At 47.2% G+C, this 24,222-nt stretch overlaps 1 protein-coding gene across 3 annotated transcripts in view; it reads left to right on the top strand.

Annotated features, from left to right (window-relative positions):
* The window catches only part of LMBRD1 (LMBR1 domain containing 1), a 275,187-nt gene that overhangs the window by 152,429 nt on the left and 98,536 nt on the right, over positions 1-24,222 (top strand). For all 3 annotated transcript variants that reach the window (XM_033937922.1, XM_033937923.1, XM_033937921.1), the window contains 2 exons: positions 6,183-6,308; positions 9,161-9,313. In XM_033937922.1, the coding sequence (XP_033793813.1) occupies positions 6,183-6,308; positions 9,161-9,313 (279 nt within the window). The remainder of the gene's footprint in view (positions 1-6,182; positions 6,309-9,160; positions 9,314-24,222) is intronic.

Genomic DNA, 24,222 nt, shown 5'->3' on the forward strand with positions numbered 1-24,222 from the left:
CGGTTTACAAGAACTTAAAATAGTGGGTAGAGAAGAAGAAAAAGGATTACATGAACTTATGAACTACTTGCTCCAATCAGGCTATATTATCCCAGGACAAGCAGGCATGATATTCTCACATGTGGGTGACATCATCTACGGAACCCCGATGCGGACAGCATCTCAAGCAAACTTGATTGAAGATTCAAGCTTGTGTGCCTCCTGCTCCACTAGAGAGCGCATCCCCTCCTCGTGGTCTCCAGTTTGTTTTTTTCCGCAGTGCTAAGACACATTTTTTCTTAGCTCTGCCCCAAGTGCCTTCTTACACCGCGATTTTTTATTATTTTCCTTCTTCAAAGTCGCTGTGCGTTTTGTTCTTTTTTTCTCTCTCTTTTCCTGCTCATTGCGCTTAACGCGCTTTTTTCTCACGATCCGGGGGCTCCCGGATCGTCGCGGCCGCGTGACCTGATTGGCCGCAGCCACCTGAACTTCCTATATCCCGGCCCGTTTCGGGCTTTAAAAAGTGCACCGGGTGTGAGCGTCTTCTATCACTCACAGACCCGCATCGCTGGTGCATCCTTTGCCTGGGGGCCGACCATCCAACGGAAACTTGCCCCCGGTGCGCAACCTTCCAACACCGGGCGCTCCGCCGACGACGGGCCCGCATGGCTGAACTATTTGCTGCCGATCAACCCTCGGCCTTGAGATCGGCCTCGGCCCCGGCCTCGATCTCGGCCTCGGAGACCTCGGCCCCGCCTCGGGACTCGAGGTCGAAGACCCCGAGCTCCCAGAAGTCTTCTGCTCCGGGTAAGTCCCCTCTTTCTTCCTCAGGTTCCATACCTACGAAGAAGCCAACCTCGGGGAAAATGGCCGGACAAGGGGGGAGTTCCCTATCCACAGCCCCGGCAAAAACCCCGAAGACCTCGAGACGTGCCTCCACCACTCGGGAATACTCTGAATCGAGATCGCCCCCGGTGGAGTGCACCGCGGCCTCGGACATGCCGTCGATGCTGTCCGTGCCGGTGTTCCAGGAACTGCTCCGAGCAATGATCACAACGGAGCTATCCGCTGCCATGGCTCACCTTCAACCGGCCTCGACCTCGTGTGCGCCGGACCAGCCTGAGCGACGCATCGAGACCCCTCGGGGCAAAGCGCGCCGTTTTCGCCGCCTCTCGTCTTCCTCGGACTCCCCTCCGAGGCACTCGAGGCACACATCCCCGACGGAACTCCGCTGGGCGAAACGAAGATCGAAGCCCTTCTCTAAAAAGGCCCGGAGTTCCCTTCCGGCCCGAGGCCGCTCACCCTCGACCCGATCGGGGGGACCGCTACGGGTTACCGAGCTATCTCTCACTAACCCTCAGCTCTTACTGACTCCCCCTCGGTAAGGGGCTCCGGTCCGAGGCTCCAGGCTTTCGCCGAGGAAGTCCGGGGAGGGGTCCCCGATCCAACATTGATCGGTACCCCAAAACCCGGCGGCGTCCCCGAGGGGCTCCTCGAGGCGACGCAGGTCCTCGACCCCGGAGCGCTTCCATAGCGCGTCCCCGGTGTCGGATCGAGGGTCCGAACGAGAATCTCGCTATTCGAGGGAGGCTTCTCCTTCCTTCTCTGCGAGACGGAGGTCTCGGTCACCGTCCCCGCAAGGGGCCACGGGATCCCACCGACCTTCCTTCACGAGGTTCGTCCAGGACATGGGACGTGCCCTTGACTTGGACTTACAATCTGACTCGAGGTACTCCAAGGAATACCTGGCGGAGCTGGATATGCCTTCCCCGCCCCGAGAGTACCTCCGGCTGCCGTTGAACCCGGTACTCCGGCAGACCCTCATCAGGAACCTCGAGACTCCCTACATGATGACGGCGGTCCCATCTAAAATGGAGTCTAAGTACCGAACAGTACCTTGCCCAGGGTTTGAGCAGCCACAGCTGTCCCACCAATCCCTACTGGTGGAGTCTTCTCTGAAAAAAGCTCACCCCTCTAGGGTGTCCGCGGCGGTCCCTCCTGGACGCGAAGGCCGGAAACTAGACAAATTTGGACGCCGTTTGCATCAGAATTCTATGATGGCATCTAGGGTCCTGAACTACACCTTCACTTTTTCCTCCTACTTGAAACACCTCATTGGGCTACTGGCCTCTTTCTCGGGGGATCTACCTGCCCCTCGTCAAGCAGCGTTTGGACTCCTCCTCGAGGATTTTTCCAGCCTCCGACTACACTTGTTCCACGCCGCTTACGACGGCTTTGAACTATCCTCCAGGGTCACAGCCTTCGCGGTGGCCATGCGCTGGCTGGCGTGGCTACGGCTCGTCGACATGGACCCTAACCTGCAAGATAGGTTAGCGAACCTCCCTTGCGTCGGCAAAGAACTGTTCGACGACACCATCGAGGCAGCTACAAAACGATTGTCGGAGCACGAACGTTCCTTCGCGTCCCTGGTACGGCAAAAACCTAAACCACAGGCCTCTCGCCCTTTCCGGGGATTGCATCGCCGCTACCCCCAGAAATCTACCCCGGCCTTTTCCAGACCGTCGCCGCGACGCCCCCATGCTCACTCTAGGGCTCCACCAAAATCATAGCTCACTGCGCCTGCGAAGCCGTCTCCGTCCTTTTGACGGGATGAGCGGACGGGGGCGGGCCCCCTCCGCACCTCCACCTGGCCTCCTTCCCATCGGGGGACGCCTACGAGCCTACTACCCTCGCTGGGAAGCCATAACGTCGAACTCCTGGGTCCTTGGCGTGATCTCATCGGGATACTCGCTAAACTTCTGAGAGGTTCCTCCCGACAGCCCGCCGAGTGCGTGTCCTCCCTATCGAGCACAGTTGTCCCTCCTCCTCTTCGAGGCACAGGACCTCCTTCGCCTGCAGGCAGTGGAACCGGTCCCCCAAAACCAAAGGGGCCAAGGGTTTTACTCCCGATACTTCCTGGTACCGAAGAAGACAGGAGACCTGCACCCGATCCTGGACTTGAGGCGCCTGAACAAATTTCTGAAACGGGAAAAGTTTCGGATGCTTTCCCTTCCGATTCTGTACCCCCTGATCAACGAGAGCGATTGGCTCTGCTCCCTCGATCTGAAGGAGGCCTACACTCATGTTCCGGTGCACCCTGCTTGTCGCAGATTCCTGCGCTTTCAGGTGGGAGATCTCCACCTACAATATCGGGTCCTCCCCTTCGGCCTATCCTCGTCCCCCCGAGTCTTCACAAAGTGCCTCGTGGTGGTCGCGGCTGCCCTGCGATCCCAGGGCCTGCAAGTATTCCCCTACCTGGACGATTGGCTGATCAAAGCCCCGACCAGGGAGGGGGTTATCTCAGCGACCCGACAGACTATTACTTCTCTTCAGTGTCTGGGCTTCAAGATAAACTTTCCATAATCCCAGCTGTGCCCTTCTCAGTCCTTACAATTCATCGGGGCAGTGCTGGACACGGTCCGTCTTCGTTCTTTCCTCCCTCCTCAGCGTCGGGAGGCGTTGGTAAATCTGAGCCGACAATTCTCGAGATCGACCACGGTCTCGGCACGACAGATGATGACGCTCCTCGGCCACATTGCCTCCACAATCCACGTTACCCCGCTTGCCCGCCTTCATCTGCGGTTACCACAGTGGACTTTGGCATCACAATGGCGTCAGGATCGGGACCCAATCAACCGCCACGTGACAGTGACGCCTTCCTTGCAAAGATCACTCCGTTGGTGGGCCGACTCTTCAAATCTTTCCAAGGGTTTGCTCTTTCTCGCCCCTCCACACCACAAGGTCCTAACCACGGACTCGTCGGAGTATGCTTGGGGGGCTCACGTAGACGGTCTCCGCACTCGAGGCCTGTGGTCCACGGAGGACCGTCACTGCCACATCAACGTGCTGGAGCTTCGGGCCATTTACCTCGCCGCGGTGGCCTTCCAACACCTGCTTCACGACCGGGTGGTTCTCGTCCGCACGGACAACCAGGTGGCGATGTACTACGTAAACAAGCAAGGAGGTACGGGGTCCTGGCACCTCTGCCAGGAGGCCTTGCGGCTCTGGGAGTGGGCGGTCTCCCAAAACATCTCCCTTCGGGCGGTTTACATCCAGGGAGAACAAAACTGCCTGGCGGACAGGCTCAGCCGCCTCCTACAGCTGCACGAGTGGTCCCTGCATTCTCAGGTACTACGACAGGTGTTCGACACGTGGGGGACTCCGCAGATAGACCTGTTCGCCTCCCCCGACAATCAAAAGATGCCTCTCTTCTGTTCGAGGATATACTCCCCGGACCGTCTCGAGGCCGATGCCTTCCTCCTAGATTGGGAGGGGAAGTTCCTCTATGCGTTCCCGCCGTTTCCTCTGATTCTGAGGACGCTGGTTCATCTAAATTCGGTAAGGGCCACTCTGATCTTGATCGCTCCTCGATGGCCCCGTCAACCTTGGTTTTCCCTACTACTTCAACTCAGTGTCAGGGAACCTCTACCTCTGCCTGTCTTTCCCTCTCTGCTATCTCAGAGTCGGGGTTCACTGTTACATCCCAATCTTCAGTCTCTTCATCTGATTGCTTGGTTTCTTTCCCCTTGACTTCCTTCCCCGTATCTCAGTCAGTTAGGGAAGTGTTGGAAGCTTCCCGGAAAGTATCGACTAGACTCTGTTATTCTCAGAAGTGGACTAGATTCTCATCCTGGTGCTCCACTCACCACCAGGACCCGGTGTCGGTCCCTGTGTCTTTGGTTCTGGAGTATAGAAACATAGAAAGGTGACGGCAGAAAAGGGCTATAGCCCACCAAGTCTGCCCACTCTACTGACTCTACTTGCTTCATTTATCTCACTCTGGCCTGAAGACCAATTCCATTCGAGTGCACCTTAGTGCGATTGCTGCCTTTCATCAACCCCTGGAAGGGAAGGCCCTTTCATTCCACCCCTTGGTTTCTCGTTTCATGAGGGGTCTTTTGAATGTTCACCCTCCCCTCAAACCTCCTCCTGTGGTTTGGGATCTCAATGTGGTCCTGGCTCAACTGATGAAGCCCCCCTTTGAGCCTGTGGATAAGTGTCATCTTAAATTTCTCACTTGGAAAGTGATCTTCCTACTCGCCCTCACATCAGCTCGAAGAGTGAGTCCGCCTTGGTGGCGGACCCACCTTTCACTGTATTCCATCATGACAAGGTGGTTCTACGCACTCACCCTAAGTTCCTACCTAAGGTGGTGTCTGATTTTCATCTCAATCAGTCCATTACTCTACCGGTGTTTTTTCCCAAGCCCCACTCTCATCCTGGAGAGGTGGTGCTCCACACTCTTGATTGCAAAAGGGCGTTGGCCTTTTACCTTCAACGCACTCAGTCTCATCGGAAAGTCCCCCAATTGTTTTTGTCCTTCGACCCGAACAGATTGGGGCACCCAGTTTCCAAGCGCACCCTGTCAAACCGGTTGGCTGCTTGTATTTCTTACTGCTACTCTCAGGCGGGTCTCGCGCTGCATGGTCGTGTTACGGGACACAAAGTCCGAGCTATGGCAGCCTCGATAGCTTTCCTCAGGTCTACGCCGATTGAGGATATCTGCAAGGCTGCCATGTGGTCTTCGGTTCATACTTTCACCTCTCACTACTGCCTGGATACACTGTCCAGGAACGATGGCCGGTTCGGCCAATCAGTGTTACGTAATCTGTTTTCTTAAATTTGCCAACTTCCCTCCACCCCTTAGTTATTAGCTTGGAAGTCACCCACATGTGAGAATATCATGCCTGCTTGTCCTGGGATAAAGCACAGTTACTTATCGTAACAGGTGTTATCCAGGGACAGCAGGCATATATTCTCACTACCCGCCCATCTCCCCGGGGTTGGCTTCTTTGCTGGATATGTGAACTGGAGACCACGAGGAGGGGATGCGCCCTCTAGTGGAGCAGGAGGCACACATGCGTGATGCAGCACAGCAACTTGAATCTTCAATCAAGTTTGCTTGAGATGCTGTCCGCATTGGGGCTCCGTAGATGACGTCACCCACATGTGAGAATATATGCCTGCTGTCCCTGGATAACACCTGTTACGGTAAGTAACTGTGCTTTATGTAGTGGTTATGTAAGTTTTTTAGAGGCTATGGAAACACTTAAAATGAATGTTCTTTCATAATGGTAGCACAGTACCTGTTGGTCACCATTAACTTGAAACTGGGAAAAGTACTTTGATATGATATAAACCTTTGTAGCCCACTAGCTTGCTTACATTGTTTTTGTTGTTGTTGTTTATCTTTGAATGTTTAGGCATATGGAATGTCTGCCTTGCCTCTAAACCTGATAAAAGGCACCAAAAGTGCAACTTATGAAAGACTAGAAAACACTGAAGATATTGAAGAAGTGGAGCAACATATTGAGAGGATTAAATCAAAGGTTTGATTGTTTTTTGTTCTGTTTTTCTAGCCGCTTAGGCTATAGACGATATATAAATAAAATAGTTAATGTTTTATCTCAGAACATCTAAAACTACATTCCCCTGCTCATTAGATTTCATGAAAACATAAGTTTCCATAAACAGTATTCTTACTCATGGATGTATGAATATATTTTTCAAGCTCTTTGAGTATTTTGTTTGCCTTAAATGCTTGCCAACACAAACACATGGACCATAGTAAATGTGCTTATCCCAGGACAAGCAGGCAGAATATTTTCATATGAGCTTTAAGACTGCCCGCATTCCTGCCCAACATTGGCTTGTGAGGTCATCGGTTTTTCGTTTTCTGTGGAGTGAAGACGACATATCTGGACTTTGTCTAGTTGACTTTGCCTTCCCGCTTTGTTTTGTCTCTCAATTTTTCTTCTTAGTTGGTTTTTCTTTTAAATCCTTTCAGTTTTTAATTAAATTTCTTAATTTTTACTTTTGGGGCCCGTGGGCTTTTCGGCCTTCTTTTCACTCAACCCATGCTGCTTTCTCTTTCCTGCTGGATCTCTTCCTGATCTTCCAGGACTAAAAACAAAAACAAATGAACAAGAAGAATTAATGCCTATTCAAATATTTTATTCTTTACGTTCCTGCATTTTATTTCTACAAGAAGATATTAGGCCTGGGGCTGAGCACCCAGCAGCTTGGATTTTTCTGTGGTACTGAGTCCTAGTGGTACCATTGCATTGACATCAATCATCAGTGTCACAGGCATATCTCGCATCGAGTCTCTTGATACATGCCTCTCCTTAACACCATCGATGCAGGCTGTCATTTCTAAAGCGTTCCTCTTCTTGGGGTTATCAACACTTCGACACCCTGCTGCACCTATTGTACCAGCTGAGTAGCATACAGCCTCCTTTCACAGATTGATCTTCTGGATCGTATTGATTCCCTTCAGTACCGTGAGCATTGACAGTTTCATCGACATCATCATTGTAGATGCATGCACCTTCTATTGTATAGCATGTCTTAAGAACATAACATAAGAACATAACCAATGCCTGCACTGGGTCAGACCTGAGGTCCATCGCGCCCAGCAGTCCGCTCACGCGGCGGCCCAAACAGGTCCAGGACCTGTGCAGTAATCCTCTATCTATACCCCTCTATCCCCTTTTCCAGCAGGAAATTGTCCAATCCTTTCTTAAACCCCAGTACTGTGCTCTGCCCTATTACGTCCTCTGGAAGCACATTCCAGGTGTCAACCACACATTGGGTAAAGAAGAACTTCCTAGAATTCATTTTGAATCTGTCCCCTTTCAACTTTTCTGAATGCCCTCTTGTTCTTTTATTTTTTGAAAGTTTGAAGAATCTGTCTCTCTCTACTCTCTCTATGCCCTTCATGATCTTGTAAGTCTCTATCATATCCCCTCTAAGTCTCCTCTTCTCCAGGGAAAAGAGACCTAGTTTCTCCAATCTCTCAGCATATGAAAGGTTTTCCATCCCTCTTATCAGACGTGTCGCTCTCCTCTGAACTCTCTCAAGTAACGCCATATCCTTCTTAAGGTACGGCGACCAGTATTAGATGCAGGACTCCAGATGCGGACGCACCATCGCCCGATACAACGGCAGGATAACTTCTTTTGTTCTGGTTGTAATACCCTTATTGATTATACCTAGCATTCTATTTGCTCTCTTAGTGGCCGCTGCGCACTGTGCCGTCGGCTTCATTGTCATGTCCACCAAGAGAAACTCAGAACCGTAGGCGTCAATTTCTTCTGATGAAAGCAGGAGTTACACAGCTGGGTGGTATTTTCTTTTTACGTTTCCCATGTAAATGTATAATAAGGTATCGAGATAATAAATATGTGTTTTTTGAACCGGCTCAACTTACAGCTTTCTTGACGCTGAAATGTTTGGAAAAAGAAGGAACAACATAATAGTAACACAAATGGACTTGATTAATAGAATAAGCTCCTTAATCCAGTCATTAGATACCTTTTTCTTGTATAGAATTTATTAATTGATTTCCTTAAAGTTCACTCATAACATTTCTTGGATCATTTCATTGAGGACTTCAGATTGTATGATTAGAGATTTTCAATATTATAGAAATTATTTCTTATTATTTTGTGTATGATCTGACAATCTTTCTGTACAAAACGTTTGATTTTGTTAAAAATCTTAAAATGATAAATAAAGAATTAAAAAAAAAAAAATGTCCACCATTACTCCCAAGTCCCTTTCTTGGGTACTCTCATTCAATAATATCCCTCCTATCGTATAGTGTTAATGCTCTCTTCCCAGTTTCTTCATTCCTATCCTATATTTTTATCTGGAATGGCTACTCCATTATTTCCAGTTGAGACCAGTATCTGTCTTCCCTCCCTTGTGGCTCCTGCAGCTCTTCCTCTCCACTGCCCTCTATATTTATTTTCCTGGCAGCAGCAGCGATCGAGATAGGCAACCTTCTGTCAATATTGGGGACCTTTCCTCTGGTACATCTCACCACCTCTGACATAATTTACTCTTTCTACGCAGATAGAGGGACAGTGGGGGAGATATATTGGAAAAGATTTAGCTTTATAAATTGTCTGGTGATTCTTTTTATTGTATAAAGCAGAGGTTCCCAGTCTTGTCTTCAAGTATACCTAGTTGATTGAGTTTTCAAAATATCTATGGTGCAAAGGTGCATATGTATGAGTTACATTTTCATGCACAGTCTCAAATATATGTCTCTGGTTTATTGTGAATATCCTAAAAACTTACTGTGGGCTCCCTTAAGGCAAATTTGGGAGCTAATATCAATTTAATGCTATATACTTGAGGTTTATCACTTCATTAATCTTTTCTGGTCTAATAGTGTAAGGATGGTCGGCCATTACCAGCAAGGGACAGGCGTACCTTATTCCAATTAGAAGAAAAGTTGAGGATTCTACAAAGAAGGGATCACTACCTAGACAATTTTGAGAAAAGCTGTTGGACAAAACTTTGTGGTGCAATGCGACCTCTAAAGGTAACAAATTGTTTCAGTCATAATCTTTCTTTCTTTCTCTTTCAGTTTTGTGGTACTAAGCCTTTTTTAATTTTTTAAAACATTCTGTAACCATGAAGCCTGTAGATAATGAGCAATATTTATGAAAGAGTGAAAAAAAGACTATATTCTTGAGGGAAAATCACTTTGATCATTAGCCAAGTTGTGGTCACAATGAAATGTAAAAGCTGTTATTAAGTAAAATAGCTAAAATGAGTGTTGTTTATGAAGCCATATAAACCTGGATTATTTTGTACCTACTAAACATTAGCTAGGATTATTCTGTTTTGTTTTTAAATTTTTGCTAAATACATCATTCTTTGTCACTCTCTAGACCGGTACAGTTCTTAACTGATGGGTAATAGCTCACTGTGATCAGCAGGAGGAGACTGAGATTAAACTTTGGTTGTATTATATTAGCTGAGGCTCCCCCTCCTAAACCAGTCATGCTCAGTTTCCAAGCAGGTGGTAAGCTAGAAAAAAATTTAAGCTCCCCTTGTTAGAGCTGTTGGAATTTGTTTAGGGCCCCTGGGCCACTTTTTGGTCCCAGACGGAGCTTGGACAGGTCCTGTTTGGGGCTCAAACCCGATGGTCCATCGAATTGGGTCCCTTCCCCCCTTCTTCCACCTCCCCAAATTTTTGTAGAGGTGCCTCAGCTGGCAGCCTGGCCACTGATACCAGCTTAGAGAGCCAGTGGAGTCTGTTCTAACAAAAAAAAATCCTGAGGCTGTGCCAGTCTAAAGGGTACTTTCACTTTAAATTTGCTGTATTTTACTGTTTTTTTCTGCTAACTGGCACTTTTCTTCTAGCTAGGGCGCATATTGTGCAATGAGCACTTTGCAGGGGAAAAAGTGCTCATTGTGCTCCAGACGGGAGGCACTCACGGCCGGCCTGTGCAAGCGCTGTGGATCCTTGTTGGCATCGGGTGCCAGCAGCCAGGGATAACTTCACAAGTCAGCAACTGAGAGTGGGGAAGCCTGGGCTTCCCCCGCCACCCATGCAGGAAGTTCCCCAGCCACTGGCGGTCAGGGCAAAAAGGATTCCCTTATCGCTGGGGACTCTCTTACCGCTGCTACCGGCTTGCCTGCTTTAGCAGCTGGGGCGAGTCAGGCCTCTCAGATGCTGCAGGCTGCCGGAGCTATGTTTTGGGCGGTTTCGGCTCCAATTTTGGCAGGAAGCACTTCCATTTTTTCTTTAGCTTCCTTCTGTATTGGAAAAACAGAAGCAGGATTCTGCTGGGTCCCCTGCTGTGGCAGGGAGACCCATGGGGCCGCCAGGGGTTTTTCCTCCAGATTTTGTTTTTGCCTTCTATAAGGCTTATCTGAATGCGGCAGGAGGCCCTGCTTCCCCCCCTCCCCTCGACATCCTCTTTGATTTGGCCTTAATCAGTGCCAGTTTTGTCCCTCTCTACACCTCTCTTGTCCAAGCGACTGCGGGTCTCTTGGGACGATGACTTCTATCAGGAGGAGCAGGATTTGGTTGATGAGGACCTGGACCTTTGAGGTGACCACCAGGATCCTCTTGGGGGAACGGATTCCGTTAGCAACAGTTTTGCACTTCTGTTGGCTGCATATTCTGGTCTAATACAGAGGCGCAGAATCTTAATTAATTTGTCTGAATCTAGTTTCTCATCCTGTTCTAATTTCCACAGTATCACACAGGCACGGGGAAAATTATGGGGGTCTATCTTGCCTACTTGCTTTGCTATGACTTCCATATCTATTTGGGATAAGGGCTGTGAGCTAATCGTCTGTGTTACTCCCCTGGCCATAGTGGGATTATGATGCTTTTATCAGTGAGGACACAGGCTTCATTGTAGCTCTATTTGTATCTGACTGCTTGTATGGAATCCCAGTAATGGCTGAAATTTGTAAATGGTAGTCCTGAAGCTTTTGTTTTAGGCCTTGTATTTCCCTGTGGCATTGGGCATGGCCTGTATTTTCATCTAGGGCGGGGACCTGCAATGAAAGTTTCCTAACCAAATGTTTTAAGCCTGGATCCTGGCTTGTTTATATTTCTAAAGCTGCAATTTGTGTTTGCATGTGGTCTTCCTGAGCTATTTGCTTCTGGACTTGCTCCTTTAAAGAGTCTGACTTGTACCGTAAGCAAGAATTTTGTGTTAGTAAAAATTATTTTTCCTGTTCCAATAAGGCACATTCCTTCTCTTTGGCTGCTAATTTCTCTTTCACTTCTGTATTTTCCTTTATCATTTTCTTACATATGAACCATGTTAACCAAAGACAAGCCGCATTTCTTGTACACTCTGATTTCACAGAATACATTGAGCAGTACTTTTCAAATTTTGTTTCAATATCAGAAATAGTGGCTATGTCATCAGTTACACAAAAGGTCCATGGGTTAGGCCCAGATGAGACTACACACTGCCTAAATAAAGTGGGATTGTCTACTCCTAAAATAGTGTGTTTCTGTGTGGTGCACTCAGTATATGCTGCAGAATCAGTTTTCTTTTTACGCCAGAACATTTTTATACCCTGAATTTCCCTAATTCACTCGTTTCTACCGGGGCAAAGCCGGGAAAGGCTTGGTGTATTTAGAAATGCTCTCTTTTATGGAGAAGAGAGGCTTAGAAAGATAGCTTTGAGGACATAAATTTCATGGGCATTCAGTAGAGGTTATTGGCATGAAACGTAGTAATATAGTAGATGATGGTAGATAAAGACCTGAATGGTCTATCTAGTCTGCCCAACCTGATTCAGTCTAAAAGTTTGTTGGGGTTTTTTTTTTTTTTTTTCTTCCTTAGATATTTCTGGGCAAGAATCTAAAGCTCTGACCGGTTCTGTTCTTAGGTTCCAACTACAGAGTCTCCGTCAAAGCTCACTCCATTCCATCTACACCCTCCCAGCCATTGAAGCCCTCCCCAGCCAATCCTCCCCCAAACAGACACAGACTGTGCAAGTCTGCCCAGTACTGGCCTTAGTTCTTCAATATTATGCCTGAACACAAAGTATGCACCAGCCTTAACAGGTTGGAAGTTTAGGAGGAAATATAGTTTAAGGAAAAGAATAGAGATGTCAAGCATCAGATCCCATATACAGTGGTATCTTGGATTACGAGCATAATCTGTTCCAGGAGCATGCTCATAATCCAAAATGCTCGTTTATCAAAGCCAAGTTCCCCATAGACAATAATGGCAACAGCAACGATTGGTTGCAGAACCCGGGGTCTGTACCTGTCGGGGCCGGGTGCTGCAGCACCGTCTCCTCCATCTGCCTCCTCCGTCCGTCATCGGAAGAAGAACCCCACAGTGCCGCTTCAGGGGGGGGGGGGGGGATGCGTGTAATGTCTGCCAGCCGCCGGAGAACCCCGCAGTGCCTTCAGAGGGATGCCTCCTTCATCCACCGGCCAGCCCTCCACGTCGGATGCCCTCGCATGCTGGAGAGCCCCCACCCGAGCCCATGCAGCTGATCACCACCCCACCCACACGCCGCGTACGACACGCACAGCGCTGATGATTGACGCTGTGTGTGTCACACGTAACGCGCAGGCGGGACAGCACCCGGCCACGCAGGCCCAGACAGATGTCCTCCAACCTGCAGAAGGCACCTGACGTGGAAGGCTGGCCGGAAGATGGAAGAGGAATCCCCCGAAGCGGCGCTTCCTGGTCTGTAAGTGCTCGTTTATCGAGGCAGTGCTCGGTTTGCGAGTCAAAAGTTTGCTGAGTGTTTTGCTCGTCTTGCAAAACACTCGCAAACCAGGTTACTTGCAAATCGAGGTTCCACTGTTCAGCAGGATGCAGGCTGCAGGCTGACTGGAGAATGGATATAAACAGTTAACAGTGATAGATTAGAACAGGGAAAGATGGGTCCACATGGCATAAAAAAAAACACAGCCCCAGTACAATTTCAATAATTTCTATTTTCTTTAAAGCACAAAAATACCCTTCTAATTACTTTTAAAAGCAGCACAATACAGTTATACAGCACTGTTTTCTGTCCCAATACTTTAACTCTTACAAAATAAATTTCATCTGTGCACCATTAATTCTTACCTACACATTCTCCTTCATTAAAATATGTTATAAAAATTATTATTATTCATAGAGAGAAATATATTTTATAAAGAACTATTAATTTGAGGAAAGTTAGCTCGCTTGATTAAAACAGCTCTGTAATTAAATATATATGAATCAAGGACCAAGACCCAGAACACTTACAAATAAACTGAAAATTTAATTCTTTTAGAGCAGGTATAAAATTATAACCAAGCCAGTAGAAACAGTTACAGATAAGATCTTTTTGAGCAGAGAATTAATAGACATACACAGAAAAAATTTCTCTAAGATTAAAGGTTCAAAGTTACTCACACATACGGGTTGAAAAGTCCTTAGAAGGCCAAGCACATGTTTGCAGAACAGCACATGGTGAAGTTGTAGAGATAGTGATCTTGCAGCATGGTGATCCAGGAAGAAGAGCAAAGAGAGAGCAAACCCCATTATGGTATTGATGTTTTATAGATGTGGGAAGGATTCCCAGGATGCATCAAGACTCAAGGACAGTCTCTATCTCACATCCAATCATACAGTAGTGCATCCAGAGCAGGTCAGTCTTTATATCGGTGATATCAAGATGAGATTTTCTCCAACCATGTTTTTGTGTATTCACCTTAGCTGCATCTGTCTAGCCATGTCTTTTGTCCTTTTACTGTCACACCCAGCCATGCCCCTGCAATAGGTACCTTCTAGCACATCACCTGGACAAGATGGCGGGGGGGGGGTCAGGACTGGACTCCACACTTTTCAGAATCCCAGTTAGAAATCATTTTTACTTTAAGTCCATAATTTCAAGCAAACTTAAATATACTAATTGGGAATAAAAGCACACAGTCTACTAAGGATGCAATTACTATGTACAAAATACTTATTAAACCTTGAAAGAAAGGAAAAGAGGGGGAAAAAGAGAGACCACTTGGTGTATGGAGTGTGGCAAGCAGCACAAAGAGAGACCACTCTGTGTACGGAGTGTGGTAGCATATTGTATCACACTACAAAGACACTGTGACAGAGCCCACACATTTGGTGGATCCCTTGCTTCGGGGATCTGCATGGCTTCCCGCTCCTTTCCTATGCATCAGGTTACTCGAGATATTGTGCTCACACAGTGGCAGGAGCCGGAGGCCCCTTTTTGCTTTGTGCATTCCATGGCCCGCTTGTATCCCATCCCGGAGGGGGATCGGGACATCTTAAAGTCACCTATGGTGGACTGAGTGGTCTCGGCCATCGCTAAGCAGCATGCTGTGCCTGTTGAGGGTGGCTGTGCTTTGAAGGACCCTGAGGAGCGTAAGTAGGAGTCCCTCCTTAAACAGAGTTTTGATGTTGTTGCCCTGGTGGTCCAGGCAGTGATGTTTGATGGTCTGGTTGCTGGGCTTGTTTTTGTTGGGCCGAGCATGTCCTTGATTGTGAGTTTGATAACTGGGACTTAGTAAAGCAAGAAGTCGCCAAGATTGAGATGGGTGCTTCTTATCTCTCGGATGCCATGTATGACCTGTTGCAGGCTTCAGGCATGGCTGGAGGATGCGGCATCCAAGGCTAAGCTGATGAAATTCCCCTTTAGGGGGTCTTGTTTGGAGAGGATTTGGACAAGTTGGTTCAGACCTTAACTGATTCAAAAGTGCTTTGTTTGCCTGAAAAGAGAGCTAGGCCGCTGATGCAGGGTGGCACTGCTCAAAGAACACTTGTGTGATTTCCACTGGCTCCACCCTGGTGAAGGGGTCACTTACTTTCCAGCCTCCAGGTCCTCCCAAGGCCGTTTCAGCTCATGCAGTCCTTTCGGGGAGTTTGATGGGGAGCTAGGAATTCCTCCACCGGTTCCCCCGATGCCCGTCCTGCCCAATGACTCCTTGCTGATGCCCCCTCTGGTTCCGGTGGGTGCCCATCTGCGTGAGATTTAAGCAAAGTGGGTAGAGATCACGTTCAATTAGTGGGTCCTGGAGATGATTCTGGATGGTTATTCTCTGGAGTTTGCCCGCTCCTTTCCAAATAATTTTCTAACTTCTCCTTGTCAGATGGTGTGGAAGAAGCAGGCTTTTTTCCATACCCCTCACAGATTGTTAGATCTCAAAGCAGTTGTTCCAGTGCTCCCTCAGCAGGCTTCATTTACTTCATGGTGCCCATGAAGGAGGAGACTTATTGGCCCATCCTAGATTTGAAAGGGGTCAACAGGGCTCTCCAAGTTCCATCTTTTTGTATGGAGATGCTGCCGTCTGTCATTCTGGCAGTTCAGCCGAGGGAGTATCTGACTTCTCTCGATCTGACGGAGGCCTACTTGCATGCTCCAATCTAGGCCTCCCATCAGCGGTTCCTTTGTTTTGCGATCTTGGGATGGCATTATCAGTTTTGTGTCCTTCCTTTTGGTCTGGCTACGGCCCCGAGGACATTCACCAAGATTATGGTGGTCGTAGCGGCTGCTTTGCGCAAGGAGGGCATTCTGGTTCATCCCAACTTGAACGACTGGTTGATTCAAGCAAAGTCCTTTCAGGAGAGCACCCAGGTCACAGCTTGGGTGATGGAGTTCCTGCAGTCGCTGGGATAGGTTGTCAACCTGTCCAAGAGCCGGTTGGCCCCCTCTCAGCACCTGGAGTATCTTGGGGTTCTGTTTGACACCTCCTTAGGAAAGATCTTCCTCCCAGAGGCCCGGGTAAACAAATTGCAGACACAGATTCGCCTCTTCATGGCATCCCGGTGTCCTGGATGTGATGAGATGGGCTCGGGCACACGTGTCCGCTTCAGTATGCTCTGCTTCGGAGGTGGTCACCCCAGAAGCACAGTCTGGATTCTCCTGTTCGTTGCAGGTTTTTTTGGTATCTTCAATCCTCCCATCTAGTGCAAGAGGTGAGTCTGGATCAGCGCCAGTGGATGGTGCTTCTCATGGACGCCAGTCTCCTTGGCTGGGGAGCTCAGTGTCTCGGTTGCTCAGCTCAGGGCAGTTGGTCTCTGGAGGAGGTGTCTTGGTTGATCAATGTGCTGGAGACCAGAGTCATTCATCTGGTATTGTTAGCATTCCAGTCCTTATTGACGGGCAATTCGGTTCGGGTTCTCTCAGACAATGCCACAGCGGTGGCCTATGTCAATCATAAGGGGGGTAACAAGAGTTGTCTGATAACACAGGAGGCAGCTCTGCTCGTGGTTTGGGCTTCCCACATAGCGGGAATGGAGAATGTTCAGGCGGACTTCCTCATTTGTTAAATGCTAGATCCCGGAGAGTGGTGTCTCAATCAGCCCCTCATGGACCTGATGGCCACGAGTGTCAATGTTAAAACACCATGCTTCTTTGTCGCAGGGATGTTAAGACCAAGGGGCTGGATGATCTAATTCAACCATGTCTGGCGGTGAGTCTTTTGTTTGTGTTCCCTCCATGGCTGTTAGTAGGCAGAGTTCTTCACATTGTTCAGCATCCCGGCCTCATGATCCTGGTGGCCCCGGACTGGCCTAGGCGTCCAGGTTAGCGGATCTGGTTCATCATCTAGTGGCGAATCCTCTGCCCTTGCCTCTTTTGACCGATCTTCTTGCTCAGGGCCCCATTCCAATGTTCAATCTGGGTCCCTTTTGTCTTACAACTTGGCTCTTGAAAAGGCATGCCTAGGTAAGAAAGGTTATTCAGATAAAGTCTTGGGGTCCTGGAGACTTTCCACTTCTCTGGCTTATGTGCACATTTGGCGTATTTTAGAGGAGTGGTGTGCTGCGCTTGGGGTGGTCTCTTTTCGCTCTTCTCTGCCTAACATCTTGGAGTTTTTGTAGGATGGCCTTGGCAGTGGCCTGGCTTGGTCTTCTCTCTGGGTTCAGCTTGTGGCCTTGCCTGCCTTTCATGGGTTGCTACGGGGTCAGCGTTTGACTGCCATTCCCGATGTGGTTCGGTTTTTGCAGGTGGCCAAATTGCTCAAGCCCACGGTTTGGCCATTTATTCTGTCTTGGGATCTTAATCTGGTCTTGTCTATGCTGGTGCACCCACCTTTTGAGCCTTTGGGTGCCTGCTCATTGAAGGACCTTACTCTTAAAGCGGTCTTTTTGGTGACTATTACATCTGCGAGATGTGTTTCTGAGCTGCAGGCATTTTCTTGTAGGTCTCCCTTTCTGGAGTTTCCTCAGGAGCACGTTGTACTACAGCCAGTTCCTTCTTTTCTGCTGAAGGTGGTTTCACATTTTCATGTTAACCAATCTGTTGTCCTTGCAGTTTTGTGTGATCGAGGGGGCTCTTCGGAGCAGAGACAGTTGCTCAAGTTGGATGTCTGACAGGTCCTTTGCTCTTATGTTCAGCGGATCCAGGAGTTCCGGAAGTCAGATCATCTTTTTGTCCTTTTGGCAGGTCTTCATAAGGGAGATGGCGCTTCCAAGGCTACTATTGTGCGGTGAATTAACCTTTTCCTATCGTAATAAATTTTACATTACGCTGATTCCAATCGTAATTATTTTAGCAAAGTTTTGTATTATTCACCGTTATCATTTACGGCTATTGTAAACACAATGGCCCAATAGATGGGACAAATGATAGGTAGAAGGTGTACTGTATGTCCCATGCCATGGGACATACGATGACAATGACATTTTTTGGAATGTCCCGTCATCCGGGACACACGATAGGAAAAGATTAAGGAGACTATTGCTTCCGCATATCTTCTTCAAAAAAAGCCTGTTTGGAATTTCTCAAGGCTCATTCCACTCGGGGTCAGGTAGCTTCTTGGGCTGAGTCTTTTCTTGTACCTCCCTGAGTCTTCTCTTGTACCTCCAGTTGATATTTGTAAGACTGCGGTTTGGTCTTCTCTGCATTCTTTTGTTCGATACTACCGTGTGGACATCAGGCACGTCGGGACATTGTGTTCGGTGAGCGGTTTCTGGTGTTGGCCAGTCTAGTGAGTGACAAGGAAGAATAAATTAGGTTCTTACCTGCTAATTGTCTTTCTTTTAATCTCTCTAGACCGGTACAGTTCCCCATCCTATCTGTCTTTCTGCAGTGATTGCGGCTTTTGTTCACGTGAAGATTTTGCTTTTCTGTGGGTTCTAGTATTTTTCTAGGATTGGGGAGATATAAGAACAGCAGCTATGGCTCAGCTGGCGTAGCTGGTAAGTTGTGGGGACATTTCACTGCAGGGTTTTGTTCTATGCATTTTCCAACAGCGTTACTATATGTTTGTTGTTGGAGTTTTTCTCCTGTTCGGAGTGTTATTACTGTTCCATATTAGTTTTTTCTTAGTTCTGCTTGGCTATTCGGCAGACTGGTTTAGAAGGGGGAGCCTCAGCTAATATACTACAACTAAAGTTTGGTCTAAGTCTCCACCTGCTGTCACAGTGAGCTAGTACCCATCCTTCCCATAGTTGGGAAGGATTTCGAAAGACTGGAAAGTGGCAAATGTTACGCCGATCTTCAAGAAAGGTTCGAGGGGAGATCTGAGAAACTACAGACTGGTGAATCTGACCTCGGTACTGGGAAAGATGGTAGAGGCGCTGATAAAGGACGGCATCATTGATCAACTTGATTGACACAATCTGATGAGGACCAGCCAGCACGGCTTCAGCAAGGGAAGATCTTGTTGACAAGCTTCCTGCACTATTTTGAGGGAGTAAACAAGCAGATAGACAAGGGCGAGCCAGTCGACATTGTATATCTGGATTTTCAGAAGGTGTTCGACAAGGCCCCGCATGAACGACTACTTCAAAAAATTGCGAGCCATGGAATTGAGAGTGAAATACTCATGTGGATTAAAAACTGGTTGGCGGATAGAAAATAGAGAGTGGGATAAATGGACAATACTTTGTCCCTGCAGTGGTTATCTGGTCACTTTGGATAGCTTCTGGGCACTTAAACCTGTTTTTAAATTGCCTAACTCATAACGTATAAGTTCTGTCTAGGAAATCTCATTGAACTTTCAATTATCACTGCAGGACGACTAAGGCTAGGTTGGCCCACATCCTGCCTACCTCCCGCCCTAACCACTCCTTCGAAAATGCCCCTTTTCACTGTGGGCGTACAGCGGCACTAAAAAGGCCTAAGCTGCTTTTAGATATGTCTAAAACCCATTTCGATTATCGGAACTTGGACGACCTGTCTTTTAGGTCGTCCAAGTACCGATGCAGGTGGGTTTTTAGATGTATTTCCATTTCGATTATGAATCCCTTACTGTATATTCTGCCAATTCCCAATAAAGGTTCAAACTGAATAACAAAAATATGGATAATTATAAAAGAAAAAAAAAAATCACATATTTGTTTTAATAAGATTTTTTTTAATGTATTAGAATTTTTTAATGTGAACTAATGGGTAAAAGACTGGCTCAAAGGTAGACTTCAGAGGGTGGTGGTGAACGGTACTCTCTCCGAAACATCGGAAGTGATCAGTGGAGTGCCGCAGGGCTCGGTCTTGGGTCCGATCCTATTTAATATCTTCGTAAGGGACCTGGCTCAGGGGCTTCGAGGGAAAATTACATTATTCGCCGATGACGCCAAACTATTGTGATATGCAGACCGTGCCTGCTAGGTCTGGCCCTAGGGTTAGACCCATTTCAAAAGCAGACAATTCCCAACCTGCTCAGGTTAAAACCCAGTTTAGCATTTTACCTGACTTTCCTTCTGTCTCCAGTAGAGGGAGCCTGGGGGCTAAGCTGCAGTTTTCCCCTCCCCCACACTTTCCCAGAGGAACTAACCAGAAATCCTCTTTACCTGAGGGTTTGGGGCGTGGTTGCCAACTTCTAAACCAGAGGTCTGAGCTGCTAGAGAGACGGAGGGAACAGGAACAGCTGCAAAGCTCGGGGCTGGGAGCTCTGAAGGGCTATTCGCAGCCAGAATATATGGAACTTACAGAAGCCAGAGCAGAGCTACCTATGGACCCACCTGAAGTCTGCCAAGCCATGGAACTGGATCCAGAGCCTATTACTGAGGTGTATAACGGAGTCCAACCCATGGAGGTATGCTGGTCCAAGGCAGGTGATAAAAATGCCTAGTTGGATTATTAACTGTGTTTGCTGTTGGGACTATTTTTGAAGCTGTTCCTTATTAATCCTGCTAAGCCTGGTGATAAGAGCTGTGCTGAACTTCTGCTGTTTTGATTTAGTTTTTTTCTTTTTCTTCCTTTTGGAAGTGTGGCTGATTTGCCTGCTAAGGTGGTGGGGGGTTTGCCCCACGTTTATGAGGTGAGATTGAGGGCCTAAATTTTGGCAATATATCACCACGTGGAGCACACCACCTGTCCCAGCACTACTGTTGCTGGAGGGATCAGTGCCGTTGCACTGATACAAGCCAAAGTCTTCCTGGGAAAAGTAGACTGTTTTTGTGTTTATTTTTGGTTTAGTGAAACCTTACAAGCTAGAACTCTTGATTACATGAAGGGCCTGTTTTGTTTGAGGATAAGGTTTCCCATTTAGGGGTTTGAAACCCTCTGAAGCTTGTATGCCACTTTGGGACTATTTACTCATTCCAATCTTTATGTTTTTGGAACTTTATTGTTTAATCCAGAATCCTGACAAAGTTTATTTTTTATTTGGTGACTGGCATGAGAACAAACAAGAGAAGCATCCTGTTTATTTTGTTCTGAGAAATAAATCCAGTCCTGGTTTTGGTTTTCACTTACCTAGTTTGTTTGTGGTTCCTTCCGCTAAACCTTATTTTCTTTTTCCTTGTGTCGCCCGCAGTGGCACACAAGAGCCATTCCTTGTCCCGGCGGTCCTGGACCCATTGCCCTGAGACTGTCGGTGACACTATGCAACATAGTAGGCAAAAGCACAGTGCCCAACTGTATGACGCAGGACCTACTCTTACTGGAACATTGGTGCTCAACTTGGCAACTAAGTTTTAATGCCAAAAAGTGTAAGGTCATGCACCTTGGCATCAGAATTCCATGCAGAACTTACACCCTAAATGGTGAGACCATAGCAAGAACTGCTGCAGAACGGGACTTGGGAATTATCATTAGTGAAGACATGAAGACTAACAATCAAGTGGAGAAAGCTTCCTCCAAGGCTAAACAAATGATGGGTTGTATCCGAAGAAGTTTCATCAGCCGGAAGCCCGAAGTTATAATGCTGTTGTACAGATCCATGGTGAGACATCATCTAGAATATTGTGTACAATTCTGGAGACCACATTATCAAAAAGATGTGCGGAGAATTGAGTTGGTTCAGCAAATGGCCACCAGGATGGTCTCAGGACTCAAGGATCTCCCGTATGAGGAATGGCTGGGTAAGTTGCAGCTATACTCACTCGAGGAACGTAGAGAGAGGGGAGACATGATCGAGACGTTCAAATATGTCACGGGCCGTATTGAGGTAGAAGAGGATATCTTTTTTCTTAAAGGACCTACGGAGACAAGAGGACATCCGTTGAAACTCAGGGGTGGGAGATTTCATAGTGACACCAGGAAGTATTTCTTCACCAAAAGGGTGGTTGATCATTGGAATAGTCTTCCACTGCAGGTAACTGAGGCCAGCAGCATGCTGGATTTTAAGAGAAAATGGGATAAGCATGTGGGATCACTTCAAGGAAGAAATTAGGGGGGGGTCATTAGAGTGGGCAGACTTGTTGGGCCGTGCCCCTTTTCTGCCGTCATCTTCTATGTTTCTATGTTAATTGGAAAAGAGTCACGAGTGGAGTGCTGCAGGGTTCGGTGCTTGGGCCCATGCTCTTCAACATATTTATAAATGACCTGGAAATTGGTACGATATCTCCCATCAACATAAACCGCCATCTAATGAGTTCCCAACCAATTCCTTGTGAATAGAATCTCTTTATCCAACCCAAACTAAATACCCCCACTGTCCATATCATCAACATTAATTACCCAACATCATGCAATCATCAGAACAATAAATACACTTCCACTTATAGGCATATGATGCTACTCTCCTTCCGAAGAAACTTGACTCATCTCATGTAACATCTTTTGTAATCTAGAATATATTGTAATTCTTATTCTCCACCAGTTATAAATTGACTCAGTTGCTATGTAACATCTCCTGTGATATTGAATGTACTGTAATTCTTCACTATTACCTGTAATTAACACTTCTCCTGTAATGTAATTCTACTGGAAATAGCCAGATATCTTCCTTATTGTAATCCGAGGCTATGTTATCTCTGCTGCGATGTTGAATGTATTATAACTCTTCACAGTTACTTGTAATCTACTCTTCTCCTGTAATGTAAATCTACTGGAAATGTCCAGATTCATCTTTATTGTAATCTGCCTAGAACCGCAAGGCACAGGCGGAATAGAAATCCCTAATGTAATGTAATGTAAATATGCGGACGATACGAAACTATTCAGAGTAGTGAAGACGCAGAAAGATTGCAAAGACCTGCAACGTAACATAAACATGCTCAAGAAATGAGCCTCGACATGGCAAATGAGGTTTAACGTGGATACGTGTAAGGTGATGCATGTTGGTAACAAAAATCTTATACACAAATAAAGGATGTCTGGTTCGGTACGTGGAGAACTCCCCAGGAAAGAGAATTGGGAGTACTGGTCGACAAGTCGATGAAGCCGTCCACGTAGTGCGCGTCGGCTGTGAAAAAGGAAAACAGAATGCTAGTTATGATTAAGAAGGGGATCATGAACAGATCGTTGAAGGTTATCATGCCGCTGTACTGGGCCATGGTACACCCCCACCTGGAATACTGTGTCCAGCACTGGTCGCCGTACATGAAGAAGGACACAGTACTACTCAAAAGGGTCCAGAGAAGAACGACTAAAATGGTTAAGGGGCTGGAGGAGTTGCCGTACAGTGAGAGGTTAGAGAAACTAGGCCTCTTCTCCCTTGAAAAGAGGAGACTGAGAGCAGACATGATCAAAACATTCAAGATAATGAAGGGAATAGACTTAGTAGATAGAGACAGGTTATTCACTCTCTCCAAGGTAGAGAGAATGAGAGGGCACTCTCTAAAGTTAAAAGGGGATAGATTCCGTACAAATGTAAGAAGTTCTTCACCCAGAGAATGGTAGAAAACTGCAACGCTCTTCCGGAGGCTGTTATAAGGGAAAAGACCCTCCAGAGATTCAAGACAAAGACAAGTTCCTGCTGAACCGGAACATATTCAGGTGAGGGCAATGGTCTTTGACCTAAGAGCCACCGTGGGAGCGGACTGCTGGGCACGATGGACCACTGATCTGACCCAGCAGTGGCAATTCTTATGTTAAGAACTGTACCAGTCTAGAGCGACTAAAAGAAAGAAAATTAACAGGTAAGAACCTAATTTATCCTTTTGCATGGAGATATATTTTATCTCATTTTACTTCTAATTCCTTTTCCAGTGCCATTCTAGATCAGTGGTTCCCAGCTCATCCTGGAGGACCACCAGCCAGTCAGGTTTTCAAGATAGCCGTAATGAATATGCATGGAACAGATTTGCATACCAGTCACTCCATTACATGCAAATCTCTCTCATGCATATTCATTAAGGCTATCCTAAAAACCTGACTGGCTGGTGGTCCTCCAGGACAGGGTTGGGAACCTCTGTTCTGGACAACAGGTTATTTTCCCATACTCGCATGGACTGCAGAAGGAATCCACTTCGAATTTTTCACTCTGCCTCCAGTGTACTTCCCAGCTCAGTATAGCACCCTCTAGTAGTCTTTCAATCTGCACGTATGGTTGCAGTTGTGTGTGTTCTGTTCTCCTCATTTTTGTTGCTTTAATTCAACATAGTTTGTCCCCTTTGCGGGGATTTTCTCATTCAAGGCGATTTGGAGGCTCTGCCTGCTTGTGAATTCACAGACTTCAGTCTGTAGCTGACAGGCTGATCCCTTTCTGGGTACCTGTTGGCCAGTCTGCATAACATTCCTTGGAGCTCAGGGCCATCCCTGAGGTTGACTCTCCAGCTGTTAAGTGAAGTATGAGCGCAGACTGTTTTGGCATGCTTAAGGGGCTCAGCGGTTTCTCACAGCATGCTG

Source organism: Geotrypetes seraphini, chromosome 3 (genome assembly GCF_902459505.1).
Source record: "Geotrypetes seraphini chromosome 3, aGeoSer1.1, whole genome shotgun sequence".
Taxonomy (NCBI): Eukaryota; Metazoa; Chordata; class Amphibia; order Gymnophiona; family Dermophiidae; genus Geotrypetes; species Geotrypetes seraphini.